This window comes from Diospyros lotus, chromosome 8, assembly GCF_014633365.1.
Source record: "Diospyros lotus cultivar Yz01 chromosome 8, ASM1463336v1, whole genome shotgun sequence".
In the NCBI taxonomy this organism is placed as follows: domain Eukaryota; kingdom Viridiplantae; phylum Streptophyta; class Magnoliopsida; order Ericales; family Ebenaceae; genus Diospyros; species Diospyros lotus.
In genome coordinates, this window is record NC_068345.1 from 3,401,085 (window position 1) to 3,423,734 (window position 22,650).

The following is a 22,650-nucleotide window of genomic DNA, read 5'->3' on the forward strand; positions in this document are numbered from 1 at the left end:
CTGACTTTGTAAAAAAGAAAATCACTTCAATACTTCAGTTAGACATTGAAAATGATGAGTACAGTATTAAAATCAATATTAGAGATATATATTTTATGAAATGAGTATCTATTTATTTATAGAAAGGTATGAAATAATCTGAATTAATCCAATATTAAGATTTGTATAAATAATATTTATCTGAACATTCTAAAACCTATTAGAATTAAAAAATTTACGAATAACGTTTATGTTGACTTTTTTTAACTTTGCTGAATTAAGTTTCTTTCACATGACGTCTATTTTTTTTTACAAATGACGTTTGTCTTTTTGAATAAATTTTTGACTCTCGAAGTTATTTAATTTGCACATTGCGTAGAATCTCTTCTTCCTGCATATAAAAAAATTTACATCTTTTAACCTAAAAAAATATTTTATATTTTTGGACTTTTTTAATTTTTTTAACAAATTTTTATTTATCACACAATAATTTAAATAACTTTGGATTAAGTCTTAAATCTATTATAAGAAAACCCAATTCTTCACACTTAATCGGAATACTTTAATTAAATTTGGGTTAATAAGTTTAGGTGTCACCCACAAGAGACACATTTTTGTAATTGTTTATGCAGTTGAGTGCCCATCGTTACTATGTTTATTACTCTTTTGAGTCAAACATGTAGTCTTAAGAAGTAATAATAATAAATTAAAATTCATCAAATTATGAATTTTCATTAAAATAGAAAAAAAAAACAATGGCCAGGAGGAATCCAATCCAACATTGGATGGTCTCAAGAAGCTACGCGGCTTTAATGCGACGAAGCACATGGCTATCATCGATACCCGATCATGCCCCGTGGGCCCCAATTACATCTTTCGCTGCCATTTGTAGCCATTCTCATGGGTCGCCCGATTACCCGATGGGCCATCCATCCTAATTATTAGAATAATATTGAAAGTGACGAAAAATAATTAAAGAGATTCTCTGTTGTTGTCCTTTTTATTTAATACAGTTTTTAATAAAAATGTGATAGTAATTAATAATATTATAATTAATTATAATTATAATCACAAGTTAAATAATGACTATAATAAGTTGAGATTTGAATTAGTAGATCGTAAGTTCAATTTCTTATTCTGTATAATAAGGCAAAGTCTTTACCTATGATTTATCTTTTCTGTTAAAATTAAGGACACGAGCGATAAAAGATTATATAAGAATAATAATTCTAATAATAATAATATTATTATTATTAAATATAACCCAAGGCCTAAAAAAAACTCGCAATTGAGACCGAGATTTGAGCTCTTATCAAATCAATTGTTTATTATGGTACTGCCGAAGTACTAAGGTGGTTGCGGCTTGCGACTAAGGTGGTTGGTTCTTAACCCGCGCACTCCTCATCGAGCTGCAGCAACAGCTAGAGGCTAGAGCAACGCCGCCGCCATCTCAATCCTCCAACTGTTCGTTGTTCCGATCATTTTACCCTAGCCTCTCCCTTTCATGAAGAAACGATCGAATCACAAGCGCCGCCAGGCAGAGGTACTCTCTTCGCTCTCTCCACGCTTATGTGTTTGATTCTCTGTCGTTCTGCATTTCTGTCTCGAATTCCGAAGGGGTTTGCTTCGCTGTTTATCTTTTTGCGATTACTGGGGGGGAATTGCAGAGCAGTTGGGCTGAAAAATGTTGTTTCGGTTGCGCGTGCCTGCAGCTTTTCTGGCCCAAACTGGTGATACGCAAATGGCTCAACATCAGCGCCAAGGAGTCCGATTACAGCGCCGACACCGAGGATTCCGACTCCGGTTCCGAATCCGATTCTGAAGGTCGCCCACCCCGTCCGATCAACTTTCATTTCATTTCTTCCTCAATTATCCTATCTCATATCTGTTTACTGGTAGTGAAATGGTTTTTGGAGAATGCGTGTTAGGGTGTCGGTCTGATTCCGGATTTTTACGATTTTCTGCAGAATTTGGCGAGTTGGACTCTGAATCGCGGTTTGGGGCTGGCAACAAAGTGGATGGAGCTGACTTTGACCGTACTGGTAATGCGCATTTTAAAAGTTCAAGTTCTATTTATCTATTTATTTTCCTGAAGTTAGATAACTGTTTACGTTTCATAAACTTTTGGTGTGGTAACTTTGATAAGTAAACGAAGCATATTTCTGATCTTGGGCTCGATCTTCAAAATTTAGTTCTAGAAGGTGGTTGTCATGATCCCTGGTTTGTTGATGTTGATTTCCTTTTCCTGGAAGGCACCTAGTTCTCTTCAATATTCTATATTATTAAAGTGGAAAATAGTTGGGCCTAAGTGGTTAATGTTACTTTCTTTATCTGAGTATCGGAATCTTAAGCAAAGGGAATTGCCTTTTCTTGATTGTAAAGGGTGCTACTCTTAACTTGAATGGAATCTAGGTTGTTGTCATGATCCTTGATTAGTCGATGCTTCTTTCCCCTTTCTGGAATGCATGTAGTTCTCTATCATTAAATTGGAAATTCGTTATGCCTTAGTGCATAAAGTTACTTTCTTTATCTGAGTATTGGAATCTTAAACAAGGCGACATTGGATTTTCTATATTATGAAGGACACTACTCTTAACTTGAATGATGAAAGCTAGGCGAAAATGGAAGGCCCTGCTCCACTTCTTTCTTTCTTTATTTCTTTCTTCTTACATATCGTGGGATAATCACTTTGATTATGTAGGTAGTTTGTTTTAAAGATTTAAGGAATTTGGTGTTTAATCAACTCATTTCCGTGCAAGTTCATAAACAATCATATTTAAGATCATGACTTGTCTATATATAACTTATATATATACATATTTGGTTCATTATCTCTTAGTAGCAATAGAGTGCTGTTTTCTACACGTCTATTTTCGCCTTTAGTTTTTGTGGGACTTGGTCATGGGAAAGTTTTGAGTTTGGAGGGTCAAGTAAGGGCTTGGATCCAGTGATAATTTCTTTGTTTCTTCTGGACTCAGACGCTGTTCCCAGATTGAGAAGACGGAAGTCAGAGACATTTAGGGCACAATATATAAGCAGAAAAGAAATCAGGTAAACAAGCCTTTTTTATATATACTGAAGTAGCAGTTCACCGTCCTCATTTTGCTAACTCTAAGCACTACTTTCTAGTGATGCCTTTATTGTTTTTCCTGCTGTCCTTTGTGCTTATAGAGTATGTGTTGGAACATGGAATGTTGGGGGAAAACTTCCACCCGATGACCTAGATATTGAAAGTTGGTTGGATATCAGTGAACCTGCTGATATGTATGTGATCGGGTATGTACTTCCTAGTTTCCTTTATGAAAGTCCTCTGGTTGTGCTATTTCTGCTAAAGCATCATTCTTGGGTAGATTATTTCTCATCTGAAAAAACTGTTCTTATATCATTTTCTTTTGGTCCACTCCACTTTATTTTACTGCCATTGACATTTATTGAAAGACAATTCTCTTTTCCAGTTTTCGTTTTGTCATCTGTGTGCATGTACATATGTATGTATACTGTGTCCTTAGATAATCATGAGTCTATGCGTGTTGTTATAACTGCTATAATCTCTTACAGTTTTCAGGAGATTATACCGTTAAATGCTGGAAATATTTTTGGTGCTGAAGATAGCAGCCCAGTGCCGAAATGGGAAAACATTATCCGTGAAGCCCTTAATAGAATTCGACCTGCGAGGCCAAAGTTTAAATGCTACAGTGATCCTCCTTCTCCATCAAGGTTTAAACCATCTGAAGATGCCCCAGATATAGAAGATGAAATAGTTCTTGAATCTGGCAGTGACGTTGAGGAGGAAATCTATCCATTGACTGGAGAACCCAATGGTTTAGATGAAATAATGGAGGAAACATTTACAGGAAAAAATGTGTTTATGAATACTGATGCTTCAGTCTCTTGTTATGATGCACCTATGGGCATGCCACTTCGGCAAGATTTGGAGATACAATTTTCTTCTACAAAGAGGCTGGGCAGGTTGAACTGCCTTAGAACTGAAGATTGTAGAGGAAAGAGAGAAATACTACTTTCTCAATGTAATTGCAAATTACTGAAAACTCTCAGTGGGACAGAAAGGATTGGTTTGAGTTGGCCAGAGCCACCATTGGATCTGCTGTCCAAGCATGATTTAGAGAGGCCCAATTCATTTAAGTCAGTTAGATCTTTTAAAGCTTCCAAATCTTTTGGAGCGTATAATTCCTTTAAGTTGTCTACAGCCAATGATAGAAAAGTACAATCAGAGGCAGCATTACCTGCAGAACTTGACCTTGAATCACTCATGTACCGGAAAAGAAGACCCCAATTTGTAAAAATAGTTAGCAAGCAAATGGTTGGAATTTTTCTCACAATATGGGTTCGCAGGAGCTTGCGTCGGCATATTGAAAATTTAAGGGTGTCTACTGTTGGTGTTGGTGTTATGGGCTTCATAGGCAACAAGGTTTGTTCCTATTTGGATTTTTTCTTTGTTCCCTAATTATATTACTGATTATCCTTGTCAGTATCGCTGGTTACTTGTACAGAATTTACATGTACTAACTGATTTTTTTTTTAAATTCATATTTCCATTTTTTGCTTTTCATTATTTAGAGATTTCGGAATATCGATTCTCCCAATATATTCTGTTATGGACTGGTTAAATCCCATTTTACTGCAATGGCAGTCATGCTATTACAGCTTCTGCACTAGTTGCACACATGATAATGGAAAGGATCAACTAAAGGTAAAGCTAGATATTCTGAAATCTACTCTAGGATATTTGTTAAGTGCACTATATCCTTGAACTGGTCCCTGATGTACAAGTTCTTCAATAGTGTGATTGGTACCTTCTTTTTTTCTCTTGTTTATAAACTTATTAATTCAGCTGCTAGTTCCTGCAGAATGGATTTAAGATAAGACTTAATGAGCATAATTTATGCTGACTTTCTTCTTTTTATATTGCTGCTTCATTGACTTCAATTTATGTTGGCATGCATTTCTTCATTCAAGGAACTTGCTGACATTGCCTCTAACTTCTTCAGTACTTGCCTTAAACAAATTTTGTTGCAGTTGAAGGATAACCCTGCTGTAAATTTTGATAGAATAGCAATTGCAGTTTGAGAAGCCATTTTGTTATGTCAAAAGATTTATTCACATGGGTTGGAATCCTCTGAATGAAGGATATAGCCCGCATCTTGCCATGAAAAAATTGCATGTTCGTTATATTTTGGTCTACCCTTTGCCAAAATTGAAGATTGACTGAAAACTGTAGACTACCGATAGGCAATGCATTGACTTTAATGTAGCTGTTGTTGAGATGTACTTACATACATGGAAACTCAATATACCATCAAAGAAATTGCTATATAGGAATTTGGCTGGGTGACCTATCACATGCATCCTATTTTGATTTTTTTTATTAAATTAGCACTATTTTTTCTTTTTATCAAATTGGATTTTTACCAAAGTAGCGTCGGATGTTATCCAAGCCTTGACTGAGACAGGTGAACTGGTGGGTCTAGTGCTGAGAAGACTCACCAATTAAACTGCTAGTCTCACTTTCATGGAGACCCTCTAGTTCTTTAATGGTGGGTTTTAGGCCAACACTTAGCATATTTTTCTCCTCCTCCTTCATCAGCAGTTAACTGTGGCAAATAAATGTGTGACCACCTAGAGACACAAATTCCCACCGACAGAGACATTCAATTACAGATAAAATCAAGTAAGAAGACACAATCTATAAAGAGATTGAAAAAATTCCAGCAGGTACCCAAAAAGCTTCTAAAAAAAATCAATAACTCCTATGTGCATCTTGATTTTAGATAAATTTAAGATCCATTCTTTGACTCATGTGGTGTGCTAGAGCTATCAATCTATTGAAGGGAAAGAACAAATAGCCTAGCTTCAAACACAGAGTTGGTGGTAGAAGCTCCAAAGATGGTAATGGTGATGGTGATGGTGGTTGCACATAGTGATTGGCCTCATAGTTAACCACTGAGGAGGGAGAAGGATGGCCATAATATGTTAAGTGTTGGCCCACCCACCAATTAAACTAGTGGGTCTCTCTTTGGCAGAGACCTGCCAGTCCAATTGGTTGTTGTCTCTGGGCAATAGACTCACCAGTTGAACTGGCAGGTTTGTCTTAATTGAGGCTTGGATAGCATCCAATGCTCCTTGGTAAAAATTCCCAATCCAATGTCACTTTGACCAAAAAAAAAAAAGAAAAGAAAAAAAGAAAAAATAATGCTAATTTAGTAAAAAAAATCTGCTATTTCTTGATTTTGAACCAACTGCTCTAATTCCTTTATACTATGGAGCTCTATGTTATCATTTTAATGTGGAAAATAAGTAAGTAGGGTTTGTGGACAAAAAAATGGAGACTTGGTTTGGCTTTTGAAAAACAAGTCTTGGTGGATTTCCACAAGTTTGCTGTTCTACAAGTGGCCATTATTTTTCCTTGTGAAAATAAGGGCCAAAAGGTATAAATAAAGAGATGTTTGGTTTATTTAGGCTGAATAGGAAAAGGATTGAAGCTTAAAGAAGGAGAAGGGGAAGGTTTCAGGAATTGCACTAACTAGCATGATCCATGCAAAAACCTTCAAAGATTTATTCAAATCCTCAAAGTCCAACTCTCTATTTATTAAAGTCATTAGATGGCCACTTCTAGGCTGTTAAACTTTCCTAGATGTAGTAATATGATAATACGAATATACGATTAGAGAAGGACAAGAAGGTGGCCTCTGGAATCCCACCAAGTAACTAGCCTGATCTGTGCAAAACCTTAAAAGCTTTATTTAAATCCTTGAAGTCCAGCTGTCTATTTATTAAAGTCATTAGATGGTCAGTTTCTAGACTATGAAACTTTCCTAGTTGTAGTGGGACCAAGAGATGCATGCCTTGAAAACTTAGAACATTGCCCATCTTAAAGATTTTCGACTTAATCAAAACAAGATGTAATAATCTGATAATATAGCACTTAGGATGACCTATCCTACAATCCTTATCCAGTGGAATTAATGTACATTTAGCCGTCATAACTAAAGCCTACTAACTTTAGATAAATTGGTCCAGCAGCAAGCTTGCTCACAAGAAGCATAAATGAAGACTTCAAAGTAACCCTATTGGTCACTTGTCAAAATAAATAAATAAATAACCCTAAGCATGATTTTATCATATTGAAGGCATGCCCATGTGATCTTCCAAATTTGTCTTTTCATGCTTGCACATAATTGTTTCTAAAGATTAAGCTAGGAAATGGGCCTGACATGTCTATCAAGGTCCCACACACTTCCTCATGAGCTTATCCAAAAGCAGAGGCAGATTTACTAATACACTGAGCAAAGCAAGGTGTCTAGATGCTTGAAATTTTGAAAACGTGTAACACTGTCACATTTAGAGGCTTGAACCTAAGGGTTACTGGAATCAAACTTTGTGATGCTATGTTGGGCAATCAATTGCCTCCTTTAAGGTCAGGGAATGAGCCAACAGTATATAACAAATTTTTGGTTCATCTTTTGAAAACCTCCTCAATATGGAGGCTGGACTTGTAGTGGAAGGACTGCAATAATATATGGTTTTTCTGTATTCTTTTTTACCAACTTGCAGTTTCTTTTGGTATTCTCCTGGCTGAGAGGCCCCTTTTCACAAAACATGAGTCTCGTGCATACAATTTTCTCATAATGGCATGTCTTGTTGTCAATTAACTTCATTTGGTCGTATATGTAGTTGAAATTCAGTTTGTAAAAAGTATGGCATGAACTATAATTTTACTGAGATTGCTAGCTTTATTTTCTGTTGGTTTCTGAATTGCATTAAGCATTTCTGCATGTGGTAGTAACGGTGATTTTTCAACCTTCCAGGGCTCCATATCTGTGAGCATGTCTATATATCAGACACTATGTTGTTTTATATGTACTCACCTAACATCAGGTGAAAAAGATGCTGATGCAGCTAAAAGAAATACAGATGTTCATGAAATACGTCGAAGGACTCAGTTTCATTCACTTTCAACAATTGGACTTCCCAAAAGTATTAATGATCACGAGTGAGTATAGTGCACATTAGGGAAACATCTTGCCTTTATTTTCTTATATCAATCTCTCTATCTCTCTTCTGCCCAGTTGAAGAAACATCTGTTTGTTGGTTTGCTATGCTTGTTGGCTCATATGGAGGCCTTGTTTACTTGGCATTTTTTCCATTGCCAACTGGGTAAAAGAAAAATAGAAAGAAACTAACAAAGCATATACTTGACTAAGTTAATTCATTTGATATTTTTGGGAGTCAGAGCGGGCTCATAGTTTACATTATATCTTGAATGAATCTTGTGTAGAACTTTATTTCAATAATTTCCTTCAAGGGAATTGGCATTCTTTCCTAATGAGTTTCTTTGGAGGCAATATATAGCTCAACAATCTGTTTATATGTTGGAATTTCCCATGGAACTATGCATGGAACACTCATTCTATGTTTGCAGAACTCTATACTATTTTGTTAACGCATTTTACCTTGACAAAATAAAAGAAACATTAAATTCAGTTTTGTGCGAATGCCCTTGGGCATGGGAATCTGACTAACATTTAGATGCACTCTCACATCCGTGCCAGTACCTGAGTCTATGTGACAAATTTTGAGTGAAGCTTGAATGTTTTCCCTAGTGCATTTTACATAATATCCAAACAAGAACTCACCAGACTGCTGCAAAGATAAGTTCTCTTTGAATCTCTAAACAGGTCTGTGTTTCTAGAGTTAAGTGATCTTCCAAATAGCACATTCCATTCTAACATAGATTTGTTTTTGTCTTGTGTAATATATGATAAAATGATAGCATAAATTCAGGACACACCCACTCCATTTTATTAGAGTATAGACTATAAACTATTTTTACTTGGTGTGTCATTTTCTGAAAGTAAAATATTCCTTGACTTGATTATTGTATGCACCTTTGGGAAGAGAGAACATATTAAGATACAATTTATTAATGTATGCACCTTTGGGAAGAGAGAACATATTAAGATACAATTTATTCTGAAAAATGAGTATTTATTTTCCCTCTTGATAAAAGTATTATAACTGAATGAAGCTCTTACGAAACTAAGAAGTAGATTCCTCTGTCCCTCATCCTCTCTGTTCCTTTCTATTATATAGATTTGAGAAGCTTCCTACATGGAAATTATTGTGATCTTACATCCTTACATGATTGTCAACCGTGAATTTTGTTAGAAAGCTTGAAAAGTCTCTACAATGGCTATCTATAAGAAAAGAGTACAAAGCTTTGAACAAGCAGCACAAGCAACAACATATAAATCCTTTATCCTACTAGGTGAGGTTGGCTACATGGATTCTAGCTTGCCAAGGATCTCTGTCTATGACAATATCTTCTATGAGGCCATTATAAGACATATCAACCCTAAGAATTTCCAGCCAGGTTTGTCTTGGTCTTTGTCTATCTCTTTTGTTAAAAGCTTCTTCCATTTATTCTCCTTATAGGGCCACCTATTGGTCTTCTTCTCACCTAATCATATCATCTTAGTAATGTCTTAAAGAAGTAGCATATCACATGTATAAAGTTTTTCTACCATTGATACTGTTAGCAATTAGGGAGAAGGCTTAATTGAAATTTTATTGAATCCGAGTAGGGATATTTATACAAGTACAAAATATCTATCCTATCTCCTAGAAAATAGGAATAAATTCAAATTTAGATAACAATAACTGATATTTTAAATGTTGAATTATATTCCTCTTTTAAGCTTTATCATTCCCTTGATTTTGGAGCTTATCTTATCTTCTAAGCTGCCTCATCTTTTAAATCTTGAATTCTTTCAACCACCCCCTATCTTTTCTTTTTAAACTTAAGCATCCAATCTTCCATCTTTATGATCTCTAACACTCCCTCTCAAGCTAGTGAGTAGATATTATCCATTCCCAGCTTGGAAATTAATACCTGAAATTAGGAAAATTCCTTCGGTAAACACATCTGGTAATTGTGATCCTGAAGGCACATATGAAGTACAAATGAGACTGTTGTCCAGTTTTTCCTTGATAAAGTGTCTGTCAACTTCTATGTGTTTTGTTCAATCATATTGTATGGGATTATATACTATACTGATAGCTGACTTATTGTCATAGTAGAGCTTCATAGGACTGCCCCACTTAATTCTTAAGTCTTTCAAGATAATCTTTAGCCATAGTAATTCACATATACCCTGTGCTATAGCTCAAAATTTAGATTCAACACTTGATCTTGCCACAACATTGTCATGTACTTAGGCTACTAGGCTTTTATTTTGTAAAAGGAATTAGCATAACTGGAGGAATGTTCCAGTGATGCAAGTTGTACCTGGTATATGCAAGTTGTAACCGGTATTTGAGATTGGTAACCGTCTATGGCGCCAATCTATAGCTGAGGCAGTATAAAAAGAAACTGACCCAGCCATTTCAAATAGGAAATAATATAAAAGCAAATTCAAATTCTCTCTTCTCTCCCTTTCCCTCTCTCTCTCGAATTTTCCCCCTCAATTCTCTAATTCTTACCCTTCTCTCTCAATTTCTCACCTAATTCCTTCTCAAATTGCTGAGAATCATCCCTGTTAGATCTAGGATCTAACATTTTGGTATTAGAGCAAGGTCTTAGCCGATGATACTCGAATGAGACAGATGGAGACAAAGTTACAACGGGTGACAACAACGATGGCGGAAATACAAAACTGAGGGGGATCCATGGAAGAAAAGATCTAATCGGTGGTGTATCGGAAGTTGGAGGTTGTTACGGAGAGGTTACGTGGAGATATATGCAATCACATACGGGAGGAGATGTGGGAGCAAGGAAATTTGTTGCACTATCAATTGCAACAATTCATGCTTATGTTCTCCAGCCAAAATCAAGTAAGAATTTCACCTGAATTTCTTCCTAAAGATAGGCTGGAACCAATTCTACTAGGGATTGGAACTAATAACTAGAATGCCGAATCATTAGAATTTGAGGTGGATCCAGCTACAGTGGGGGAGAATGTGGTGGAAAGGAGATAGGAGATTCAAACTCTCCCACACCAATTCGATTTTCCAGGGACAAAACTGGAATTACTCGTATTCGAGAGACAAAAACCTCGATGGTGGATAAGGCGATGTGAGAAATTATTTAGTATCAACTAGGTAGCTGAGAACCAGAGAGTGGCCTTGGCCTTAGCCTATCTTAATGATGTTGGTGATGTCTGGTTCCAAGGATGGTTCAAGGTGAGAGATACGTATAATTGGGTGATTTTACCAAGGGGTTGTGTGGGAGGTTTGGTGAAAGAGGTATGATGGACATAGTGAAGGAATTTAATAGGTTGAGGCAGGAGGGAACAATGCAAGAATATCAAATGAAATTTGAAGAGTTGAAATCCCTTATGTTGAGTCGGAATCCTTACATGATAGAGGAGTATTTTGTATCTAGCTTCGTGGGGGATTAAGTGATGAGCTGAGATTCGTAGTTAAGATGTTGAAACCAAAGATTGTTCAGGAGGTGGCAGAGTGGGCCTCTTTGCAAGAACTAACGATAGAGGCACTAATGAGGAAACAAAGGGTGCAGAATAAAGAAGGGAATCAAGGGTTAATGTAGTATGGTGGGAAGATACAAGGGAGGGAATCCCTGAAGACAGGAACAGGGGTTCGATATCAAGTAGCCCCATCATCCACTCCAACCCTACAGGCAAGGGACAAACTCATAGAGCAGAGGAGACAAGCAGGGTTGTGTTTTAGATGTGGGGATAAATACTCACTGAGGCATTAGTACAAGAAGTAGTTGCTCCTATTAGAGGAGGATGAAGAGGAAGGCTTAGTAGTAGTGGAAGAGTTGGGGGAAGAAAACAATGGGGTAATTTCATTACATGCAATCAAGGGAATGGCTAGTAGTAAGATAATTAAGGTGAAAGGGAGGGTGTAGTATAGCACATTGATGGTTCTAATTGACAGTAGAAGTACCCACAGTTTCATTGATGAGGGAATTGAAGAAGATGAAGTGCCAACTGTCGAGTACACAACCACTATCAGTAATCGTGGCCAATGGAAATAGGGTGATAAGCAAATCCGCTTGTTTGAGATTTTATTTGGAAATGCAGGGAGAGATTTATGAAGCTAATTTGAGACTATTGAAACTCCGGGGTTGCCACATAGTGTTGGGGGTAGATTAGATGAAGGGAGTGAGTCCGATAAGTTTTGATTTCAATAAGATGGAAGTATCCCTTTAAAAGGAAGGAAAGAGGGTGGTTCTTTAGGGAAATATGGGGACGGGGATTTGCAAAATGATTAAAGGGAAGAGGTTGCAACAACTATTCAGGAAGTAGATGTCTCAAGTGGCACAATTATTCTCAATTGAAATGAGGGAAGAACTTGAGAATTATGGAGAATAAGAAGGAAGGAGTACAATGACTAGCCACAGACAGCCTCAAGTCCCATGGCAGGTACATGAATTGACCTTACTTGATCTATTACTAGTTGAATATCAAGACCTATTTGTAGAGCCTAAGTCTCTTCCACTCGAGAGACCCTTGGACCATTCCATACCCCTTCAACCAAATGTTGAACCAGTAAATATCTGATCCTATAGATACCCTCCCAAGCTTAAATTAGAAATTGAAAAATTGGTTAGGGACATGCTGTCCCAATCAATGATCAGACCTAGCCATAACCCTTTTTGCCTCACCCGTCTTTATGGTAAAAAAGAAGGATAGTTCATGGCGCTTTTGTGTTGATTAGAGACAACTAAATGCCATCACCATCAAGGATAAATTGCCAATTCCTATCATTGAAGACTTGCTTGATGAACTCAAACATGCCTCAATATTCTCTAAATTAGACCTACGGCCAGGCTATCACCAGATACGAATGAACCCAACTGATATACCAAAAATCACATTTAAAACACACCATGGCCACTATGAGTTCACTGTAATGCCTTTTGGCCTTACTAATGCCCTTGCAACGTTTCAAGCCCTTATGAACCACATTTTTTAGCCTTATCTCATAAAATCCGTACTGGTCTTCTTTGATGATATCCTAATCTATAGCTCCTCATTTAACCAACACCTAGAGCATCTTAGGACTACTTTTAAGGTCTTACGATTCAATCAGTTATGCCTCAATAGGTCAAAATGTGTTTTTGCACAAAAACAAATAGAATACCTGGGGCATATAATCTCCAGTGCAGGAGTTGACATGAACCCCAAGAAAATTGAGGCCACAACAGCATGGCTGAAGCCCACTAATATCAAAGCACTAAGAGGATTCTTAGGGCTTACAGGGTACAACAAAAAGTTTGTGAAGAACTATGGGTTGATCAACAAACCCTTAACGAAACAGTTGAAGAAGGATGGGTTCAAATGGGATCAAAGGGCAGATAAGGCATTTGAATAGCTTAAGGAAGCAATGAGTAAGGTCTCTATGCTTGGATTGCTAGATTTCAGCAAGCTTTTCACGCTAGAGATGGATGCTTGCATTGCTGAAATAGGGGCAGTTTTGTCATAGGAGAGTAGGCCATTGGCTTTCCTTAGCCAAGCCCTAGCCTCAAGGCACCAAGGGCGTAGCATCTATGATAAGGAACTTTTGGCAGTCCTAATGGTTGTGGATAAGTGGAGGCACTACTTAGAGGGAGAGTTGTTCATTATCAAAACAGATCACGAGAGCCTCAAATTTCTTCTGCAATAAAGGCTACATACACACCTACAAAAAAAGGGGATGGCCAAATTAATGGGGTTGGACTATATGATACATTTCAGGAGAGGCAAGGACAATGTGGTAGCAGACGCATTGTCTTGCTACTAAGAGGAAGGTATGGTAGTAGCAATCACAATAGTAGTTCCTGATTGGTTTCAAGAAGTAACAGATAATTATCATAAGGGGGCGTGGGCAAGGGAATTACTAGAGCAGTTAAGCATTGATAGTGATAGTAGACCGGACTATGCTCTAATCAATGGATTGATAAGATATAAAGGCAGACTAGTAATTGGCGAGTGTGAGGCATTAAAGAATAGGATTCTTCAGCCGTTACATGGATCACCATTGGGGGGACACTCTGGTATACAGAATACATACTCTTAGCAATTAGGGAGAAGGCCTAACTGAAATTTTATTGAATCCGAATAGGGGTATTTATACAAGTACAAAATATCTATGCTATCTTCTATAAAACAGGAATAAATTCAAATTTAGATAACAATAACTGATACTTGAAATGTTGTAACTGATATTTGAAATATTGAATTATCTTCCTCTTTTAGGCTTTATCATTTCCTTGAATTTTGGAGCTTATCTTCTAGGCTGCCTCATCTTTTAAATCTTGAATTCTTTCAACCACCTATCTGCATTCAGTCCTGCCAAAAAATTATATGTATGATCCTTTTCAATGAATGCCTTCAGCAATGCAGCATCCTTACTGTCCTCCATCTTTATCACCCAATATTGATCAATTTCCTGCCACAACCCTTTTAGTAGGTTTACATACTCAATGACAGTCTTTTCTCCTTGCTTTGTTGACATAGTTTTGATCCACAACTCAAAGATCTGAGCTGCATCCTTGACTTTGGAATAAGTTTGTCGGATTGACTCCCATACCTCCCTTGCAGTTGGTAGGAACATACATGTGTCACTTATTTCTGGAGACATAGAACTCCAAAGCCAAGCCATAATCTTCGAGTCCTACTCATCCCATGAGACAAAACTGGGATCTCCTTCCTTAGGACCAGTTCTGATGATATGGTTGAGTTTTCCTTTGCCCTTTAAAATGGTTTTGATCAACTGTGACCATTTTAGATAGTTCTTCCCAGTGAGTCGGTATGCAGCACTGATTTGTTGCAGTTCGTCAGAGACTGGGTTTGCAGGTACTTCTCCGGTGCTGTGAGAGACAACTTCGGCAGACATAGATGACATCCTTTCAGGCTGCTAAAAAATTTAGGGCAACTGGTGATAGGGCGATGGAGGCCGGAAAAACTGAACAGAAATGAAGGCTGGAAGTAAGGCCGGAAAATTGAACAACAATTAAGGCTGGATGTTAGGCTGGAAAACTGAATGGCAATGAAGGCTGGAGGTTAGGGAAATAATCGGCAATGAAGGCCGGAGAAGGATTGCCCATGGAGAGTTCCCTAAAGCTCTAATACCATGTTAGCAATTAGGGAGAAGGCCTAATTGAAATTTTATCGAATCCAAGTAGGTGTATTTATACAAGTACAAAATATCTATGCTATCCCCTAGAAAACAGGAATAAATTCAAATTTAGATAACAATAACTGATATTTGAAATGCTGTAACTGATATTTGAAATGCTGAATTATCTTCCTCTTTCAAGCTTTCATCATTCCCTTGAATTTTGGAGTTTATCTTATCTTCTAGGCTGTCTCATCTTTTAAATCTTGAATTCTTTCAACCACCCTATCTTTTCCTTTTAAACATAAACATCCAATCTGCCATCTTTATGATCTCCGACAGATACCTCTAATTCTAGTGGACCATTTATCCGTTCCATCCACTTTAAGGAATAAGATATGTATGTCTGATTATTTGTTTTTCCTTCGGTAAGATGGCTAGGAAACTTCATTTTTTTCTATTTTCCCAATAGAATTGGAACTGTCAAATGGTTGTTATACTTTTGCAGGAGAGTTATCTGGTTTGGTGATCTAAATTACCGCATCAGTTTGTCATATGAGAAAACTCAAGAGCTGATCTCCAGAAAAGATTGGGCAAAGTTGGTTGAGAGTGACCAGGTTGGTTGTCATCATTACTTGCATTATTCTTTTTCCCAGAATAGTTTTGTTTATTAGAAAACCAATCTCAATTAGTATCACTTTTCATTTTAAACTACTAATTGCTGAATTTTGCTAGTGAAATACTTTGCATGACCTGCATCTTAAAGGTCCTTCTAATGTTTTTGTTTCTTAAATTTATTGTAAGTCACATCAGGCACTAAAAAGCTTCACCTGTCAAATAACTAGTATTGTCTGTATGAATGCTTCTGAACTTTAGCATAGTTGTTTGTCAGAATCACAGTATTTTCTTGTGTTTCATGAACTTGGTGGAGATATTCCCATGATGCCAGTGGCTAGAAATTATTATTTGACCCGAGTTCTTGTGTTTGGGTTCTTCAAAATTATTATATGCATAATGTTCCCTAAACCCATTCAGAGCCAAATTATTCATATGGATAAAAAACGTATGATTCAACAACAACAAAAACAATCTCATGCCTTAATACCACTAGGTGGGGCAAAAAAGTGTAATTGTGTGATTACAACAAGAACAATATGTCAAGCTTTTATCCTAATATGCGAGGACACAAAAAGTATGATTCATTAAAAAAATGGCACCCTTCTAGTCTCTCTTTAAATTACATTGATACTGTAACAACTATGATCTTCAAGGTCAACTGATTATTTTGAATATTTTTCCCTTTTATCTACATATAAAGTACCTTCTCTTGGAGTAAATATGTCATCATCATCATTACAAGCCTTAACCCACTTGATGGATTTGGTTACATGAATTTTAGCTATTCAGTCATTTCTATCTATGGCCATATCATCTTCAACACTATTATATACCATGTCATGTGTAAAGGTTTCTCAACAAGACATGACATTATGTACCCTAAATAGACATTCCTCTACCTTATTTATTTCAAACATCTTCCTTCTTTCCACTTATCTTGTGAGTATGTCTACTAATCATGTTTTGTGCATCTTACCGATTTTATTATGGATAATCTCATTCTAATTCTGTCTTTTCTTGAATGGCAACGCATCCTATAATGGATTTCAATTGATTTTTCTCTTGTACTTAATTTATTTATTTGGATATGTACTTAACTTTCCATTCCTGGAGTTGGCTTCTATGTACAACTGATTGAAATAATTTAGTTCTTGTCTGAGTTTGGCATGTTCAATACATGATATTTTGTCAAATAGACTTTCTAGGTAGTAAATCCATCTGGTGATGTCTCAATCAATCATATTTTACACGAACTGTTTCATGATTTTGGTTTGTTATTAAATATTATCTGCTCCTTTTATATGTAATGCAACTAAAACAAATCCATGACATGCTCTGTTTATGTTCTGGCCTACTTTACTAAATTGGATGATTAGCTAATTTTGTGTATTACTGAACATAATGTGTCCAGAATACTGTGGTCATAATCGGCTCTACAAATTATTGACATGCCTAATATGCATTGCAACTGTTTGCACTTGGTTCTTCTGTGTCCTGCTAAAAGCAAAGAGTGATTTTGTAACAAGGGTGGAAAAGTAAGGGGATTTAAGGGCATAAATTCCAACTAATGCTCATATCTCTAAACTGTTTATATGTCTGATTCTTTTGGCCATAAAGTATCTGAATTTACGGTAGGATTCACAAACTTGGTAAAAATGGTGCCATGTTGTTGTCTGAGTTGTATAGTTGGTAAAAATGGTCCCATTTGGCTTTTTATTTATTTATTTTTTGTTTGAAGTTTCAACTTCCTGAGTCATCATGAACTTCTTGTAGATTTGCATGTCTTCAATCTATGACAAACTAGAGATACAACCAGGGTCATGTTACAATTTGAGAAAATAGTTTAACGTTGAAAGTTTGGTTTAGAATGAATGGAAAGCTATAATTAATGTAGCTGACCCAACATAGTGGGATAAAGGTTTGGTATGTTGTATTTAGAATTTGGTTTAGAAGAGCTATGGGGTCTGAGATGTGTGTGTGGTAAACTATGCCTTGATATTCTTCTTTCATTAAGGATGCATCAGTAAGGTAAAAAGGATGAGAACTGAGAAGTTCAGGAAGAGAGTGGATGAGGAACAGTCAGCATGAAAGTGGAAACAAGGCATATTGACGGCAATACCCATGGGCAGGCAACCTTGCTCTCATCTTGTTTTTGGTTCTTAAAGATACTTCTGAAGAGTGCTTGTGTCCTCCGGTTGAAGAGAGAATAAGGATGATATATATATAGGGATCACCACCTTCACCACTGCTTTTATTTTTTCATTAGGGAACATATTCATTATTTTGTTCCTCATAGATCTTTATTTTTTTAATGTGGAAAATGCTCTCAAGTTCCATTACAAGTGTCAGCCTGTTTAATTAATAACTAAACTTTCTTTGTCAGTTTCTCTCTTTTTTGTCCTGTTTTCTTTGTTTTTCTTTGCAAGAAAAATCAAGGAAATTTTGTCTTTATTTTTAATCTGTTTAATGTCAATAATCACCTGTACATAATGAAAACCATATTTTCCTTGCCACATGATGTCAGTTTTATTTGATTTTTTTGAACTTTGTTGCATAGCTGTAGTACAGCATATTCATATGTTGTCTCTGTCCATGCTGAGGGAAGGAGGGAATTTTATTGACATCACTAATCATAGTGTGTCATAGTATTAATGTGTCATTGTCATAGTACTTATCTAGGATGGAAATTCAATATGGTCATTTCCATCTTTGGGTTATATTTTGACTAAATGATGCCCAGTAACGTTGTTGCTTAGCATTTTGGACCAAGGAAGAAACGGAATATCATTTTGGCATATTATTTTGGTTAGCTTAAGAATGGAAATGATTGGGAACCATATAAAATAAGGGAATAACAAAGAATTTCAGAAATTAATAAAAATGTTTTGAAACTGAACACTATCCGTCCTTTTCCAAAAGCACAGAAGCAATCAATTTGAAAATAATTAATGCGAAATAGAAAATGATGCCAAACAAATAAATCTTATCATGCATAATTGATGATGGTATTTAGTTTCCTTTAACTTTAAGCTGATATTTTACCATTACCAGAAACAATCACAATGTTTAGGAGATCCTTCTTGCAAACCTGTTATTTTCTTTCTTTCTTTCTTTTTTTTTTGTTTCTATAGCAAGAATAAACATTAGGTGTATTAGAAGTCAATCTTAAATTATATAAAAGGTTTAGATAGTTGGGAAATAAACTTATAAAAAATGCTAGATTCAAATAACAGTAGGAAATAAGAAAAAATTCACCAATTGTAGTATTTTCGAAAAGATTATTCTAATAGAAATAAAACAAGAGGATAAGTATCTTTAATAATATCAATACTTTTTTGGCTCTTTAGTCCTTTAAAATAATGTCAGGACCCTAGGTTTCAAATCTAGGGTTTCTAGTTGACAGTCGTGGAAGAAGAAAGAGAGAAAGAGATGAGAGAAATTAGGGAAAGAACATAGAGAAAAATAGAGGGAAACAGAGAATGGTTAGAGAGAAAATGAGAGAACTTGAAATCAATTCATTCATAATGTCTTGGTATAGCCTTACATATGGCTATCCATAGTAATTAATTGGTTATATTGTAACAGATTCTACTAACAATTTATTAGAGTTGAAATAGTTTGTTACAACTATTGTAACTGTAATAAATGCAGTTGAAACAACTTCAACTGTTTTCTATTATCTCCTATCTCCTAATTCTGCTGATCTGACAAATAAACACTTTAAATTTTTCTTATAAAAATGTAATAGAAACAAATGTTGTTGGATACTCTAGACGAGTGTCGAAATGACTTGTTTTGGAAATGCTTCCAAGAGTTTTAATGAGTCCCGTTAAATTTCATTGCATTTGATAGGAAATTGCAGAATTTTGTTTTTCCACTGTTTGCTCGTGTTGGTCTACTAGGACATTAAAATGTTTCATCCTTTTAGACTTAAAAGAATAAATAAACAAATAAGCAGTACTTTGTTCCTTGCACCAGGATAATCTAATGTCTCCTTGCTGATTACATGGATATATTCTTCTTCTGGCAGCTTATAAGAGAGCTTAGGAAAGGTCATGCATTTGATGGATGGTCTGAAGGCACTTTAAGTTTTCCACCAACATACAAATATGAGATAAACTCAGAGAAGTACTATGGGGAGGATCCAAAGGTTGGGAGGCGTACTCCAGCATGGTATAAATCTACAAGCTTTTACTTATTCCTAGGGTTTAGTCTCACATTTGATCATCGCATTCCATTTGATTGTGCCATGTCCTGTGGATGCATTAGTTGTTTTTGCTTATTTCTTGTACTCTCTTTTTCAACTTCCTATAAGAATCCTCCTTTTAAGGTTATACCTACTAGCTTTGAGTTGAGATTTTGTAGTTCCTTATCTTTTCTACTCTATTTTCCCCCTTTTTGAGTTGTAAGGGCCTCACAAAAGTAGTAAGACAGAATATAGGTGGCGTTTTCAGCTATCTCCCTATATTTTACATCTAAATATATAAATACCCTATGGGTATATGCTATATTAGGTTTTAACACCAATCTGTGCAAAATGATACATCTCTTTTACTGTGGCTACTAGAGACTTAGCTTTATTCACCATTGTTGTTCTCGAGATACTTGAGATGTTAAACTTGCCAAAAATCTATGTTTGTGTGTCGAATTTCTTAATTTTAGACCAATAGCATGTTGATTCCATATCTTCCTTAGTTTCCTGACAAGCATTGGCATGTGTTCGATCATGCATTGGAAGTTTGCATCACTGGTCTTGAGCAAGTAGGAGTAATGAGACAAAAATATTAACTCCTTATAGCTTGCTTTTATACATGGTCTTATCATCATAGTCCGCAAGAAAGTGCCATTTCTGTTGGCTAACATCAAGTGTAGAAAGCAACAAGGGTGCTAGAATTCATTTGGCAGTCTATGTTGAGTATTTTGCTTTCCTGTTGTTATATCGAGTCCTTGTTGACATTTGTGGACAAGTTCATTCATCTTCTTTGTTCAGGTGCGATCGTATTCTTTCTTTTGGGAAGGGAATGAAATTATTAAGCTACAGGAGATCAGAGCTTAGGAATTCTGATCATCGACCTGTTATGGCCTCGTATGTGGTGGAAGTTGAGGTGTTTTCTACTAGGAAGCTTCAACGTGCCCTCACATTTACTGATGCAGAAATTGAAAATCAAGATGTAGCAGACAGGGATTGATGTTTTGGAGGGGTGAGCACATTGCCAAGAATATTTCATATGTGCAATAGTAGACGTAGCCAACCAAAATTTGAACCAAAACGGTAACATTGATTCTTCAAAGAAAAGAGTCTTCACAATAAGGCTCTGTTTGTTTTAGTTTAAAAACATTTCTGGTAAAATATTCTACTTATTTTCTGGTTCTGGACAAAAAGAATAAGTAAAATATTTTACATCCAAATGTAAAAAATAACTCACCTATGACATTTATAAATCATTTTTGAAACTAAAGCCTGTCTATTCTGAAGAGGAATCACACTAATATACACAAATATTTGCCTTTTTTAGCATAATTTTTTTTGCATAAATATTTTTGTAGTATAAACATTTTCCCAGTAAATATGTGAAATATATTCTCTGGATACATATGTTTACATATGAATGCAAAACTAACATTTGTATGCATTTGAGGGCTTTTTTTTTTATTTTCTAAATACAAACCAAATACCAGAAAATTAGATGAAAAATAATTTTTTTATAAAATGTTTATGTGAAAATCATTTTCCAATGTAAAATATTTTACCTTTGAACAAAAGAAACCTAAATGTGAAATTCTTGTCTTGGGTTCGATGAATTGTTGGTTGTACTCCTACATGAATGGCACCCTTTCTGTCTTTTAATTTACATATTTTGCACTCTTATCTGTCAAAAAAAAATATTAAAATTGCATCATCTAGTTAGTTTCAAAACAGAGATTTCTTAATCGAAAATGCCATTAGTTGTCTTACTTATTTTTCAATACATGGTGTGAAAAATCATTTCTTATCATTTTCAAATGCAAATCTTCTTGGAATCAATGGAAATTTATACATTCATGTCCTAAGAGAGATTGATCTGTGCTGTTTGGCCTTGTATCCTAACAGTTCCATGCCCCCCCCCCCCCCCCCCCCCCGCCCTCCCCACACACACACACTAGCAATCGCTTCCAATTAACAAATGATTATGCTTTGAGAATATGTCATTAGGCTTCCTTTAAGTAATCTTCTATTGAAATGTGACTTCTATCTGTTGCTTCAGGATGCATCTGATTGGGAAGCATTAGGAGGCCTTAATTTCTAGCAAACTTTGAAGATCCTGTGATTGAGGAATTATATGATTTCTGGAACTCTCTCTATTGCTACTATACCATGCCTTCCATTCTTTTGAATCTGGAACTTCTCAGTAATCGAGGTTGTACATTGATGTGCCTAAATGTCTCTGTATGTGTCTTTGGCTTGTAGCCTCAAGGAATAATTAGTCTCTTTTCCAGTCAGTGTACATTAATGTAGACTTTGTTAACGAGGGACATTATGCATGTGACAGCAGCAGTTGTTCAAGGGATTTTGCATCTTCAGTGTTCCATGAGGACTTGTACTTCAGCCTTGGTTGTAGGGGTTTGAATAAGTAGCTCAATGGCAGGCTTGAGATGGTTTTATAAGGATTTATATTACAATAATTTTTATTAATTTCCCTGAGGTGTTTTTGTCTTTGCTCTGTTTAGAAAAGATGTCAGAAAATAGAGGGAGAAGAAGATGAACAAGCAAGAAGAAAAGACTTCCTGGATGGTGAATTTTTGTAATGTTTATAGTTCTAGACTGGTGAAAATGTAATGTGATATTAATGTCAAAAGTTTCAGCACTGCTATCATGGTCCGTGCAATAATGATATCCATTGACTTGTAAACTCATTTCTCTTGTAACCTATCTTGGTCCTATTGTAGGGCCTAATGTAGGGCTTGTCTCAGCTGGGTAGTATTGCATGT

The 22,650-nt window shown here is 35.9% G+C and overlaps 1 protein-coding gene across 3 annotated transcripts; it reads left to right on the forward strand.

Moving 5' to 3' along the window:
* Window positions 1-1,300: 1,300 nt before the first annotated feature.
* On the forward strand, window positions 1,301-22,589 carry LOC127807480 (type IV inositol polyphosphate 5-phosphatase 3-like). 3 transcript variants are annotated; one of them, XM_052345349.1, is made up of 11 exons: window positions 1,312-1,522; window positions 1,647-1,803; window positions 1,947-2,021; window positions 2,958-3,030; window positions 3,151-3,255; window positions 3,538-4,408; window positions 7,806-7,990; window positions 15,572-15,680; window positions 19,712-19,854; window positions 20,672-20,882; window positions 21,927-22,589. In XM_052345349.1, exons 1-10 carry the CDS (start codon window positions 1,484-1,486, stop codon window positions 20,868-20,870), a joined length of 1,956 nt encoding a protein of 651 aa, XP_052201309.1. In that variant the 5' UTR covers window positions 1,312-1,483; the 3' UTR covers window positions 20,871-20,882; window positions 21,927-22,589. The 3 variants fall into 3 exon arrangements, 2 of the variants coding, with proteins under 2 accessions (XP_052201309.1, XP_052201310.1); XM_052345350.1 differs by having other exon boundaries at window positions 1,314-1,522; window positions 1,692-1,803; XR_008024693.1 differs by lacking the exons at window positions 20,672-20,882; window positions 21,927-22,589 and adding an exon at window positions 9,166-9,370 and having other exon boundaries at window positions 1,301-1,522; window positions 19,712-19,728.
* Window positions 22,590-22,650: the final 61 nt, after the last annotated feature.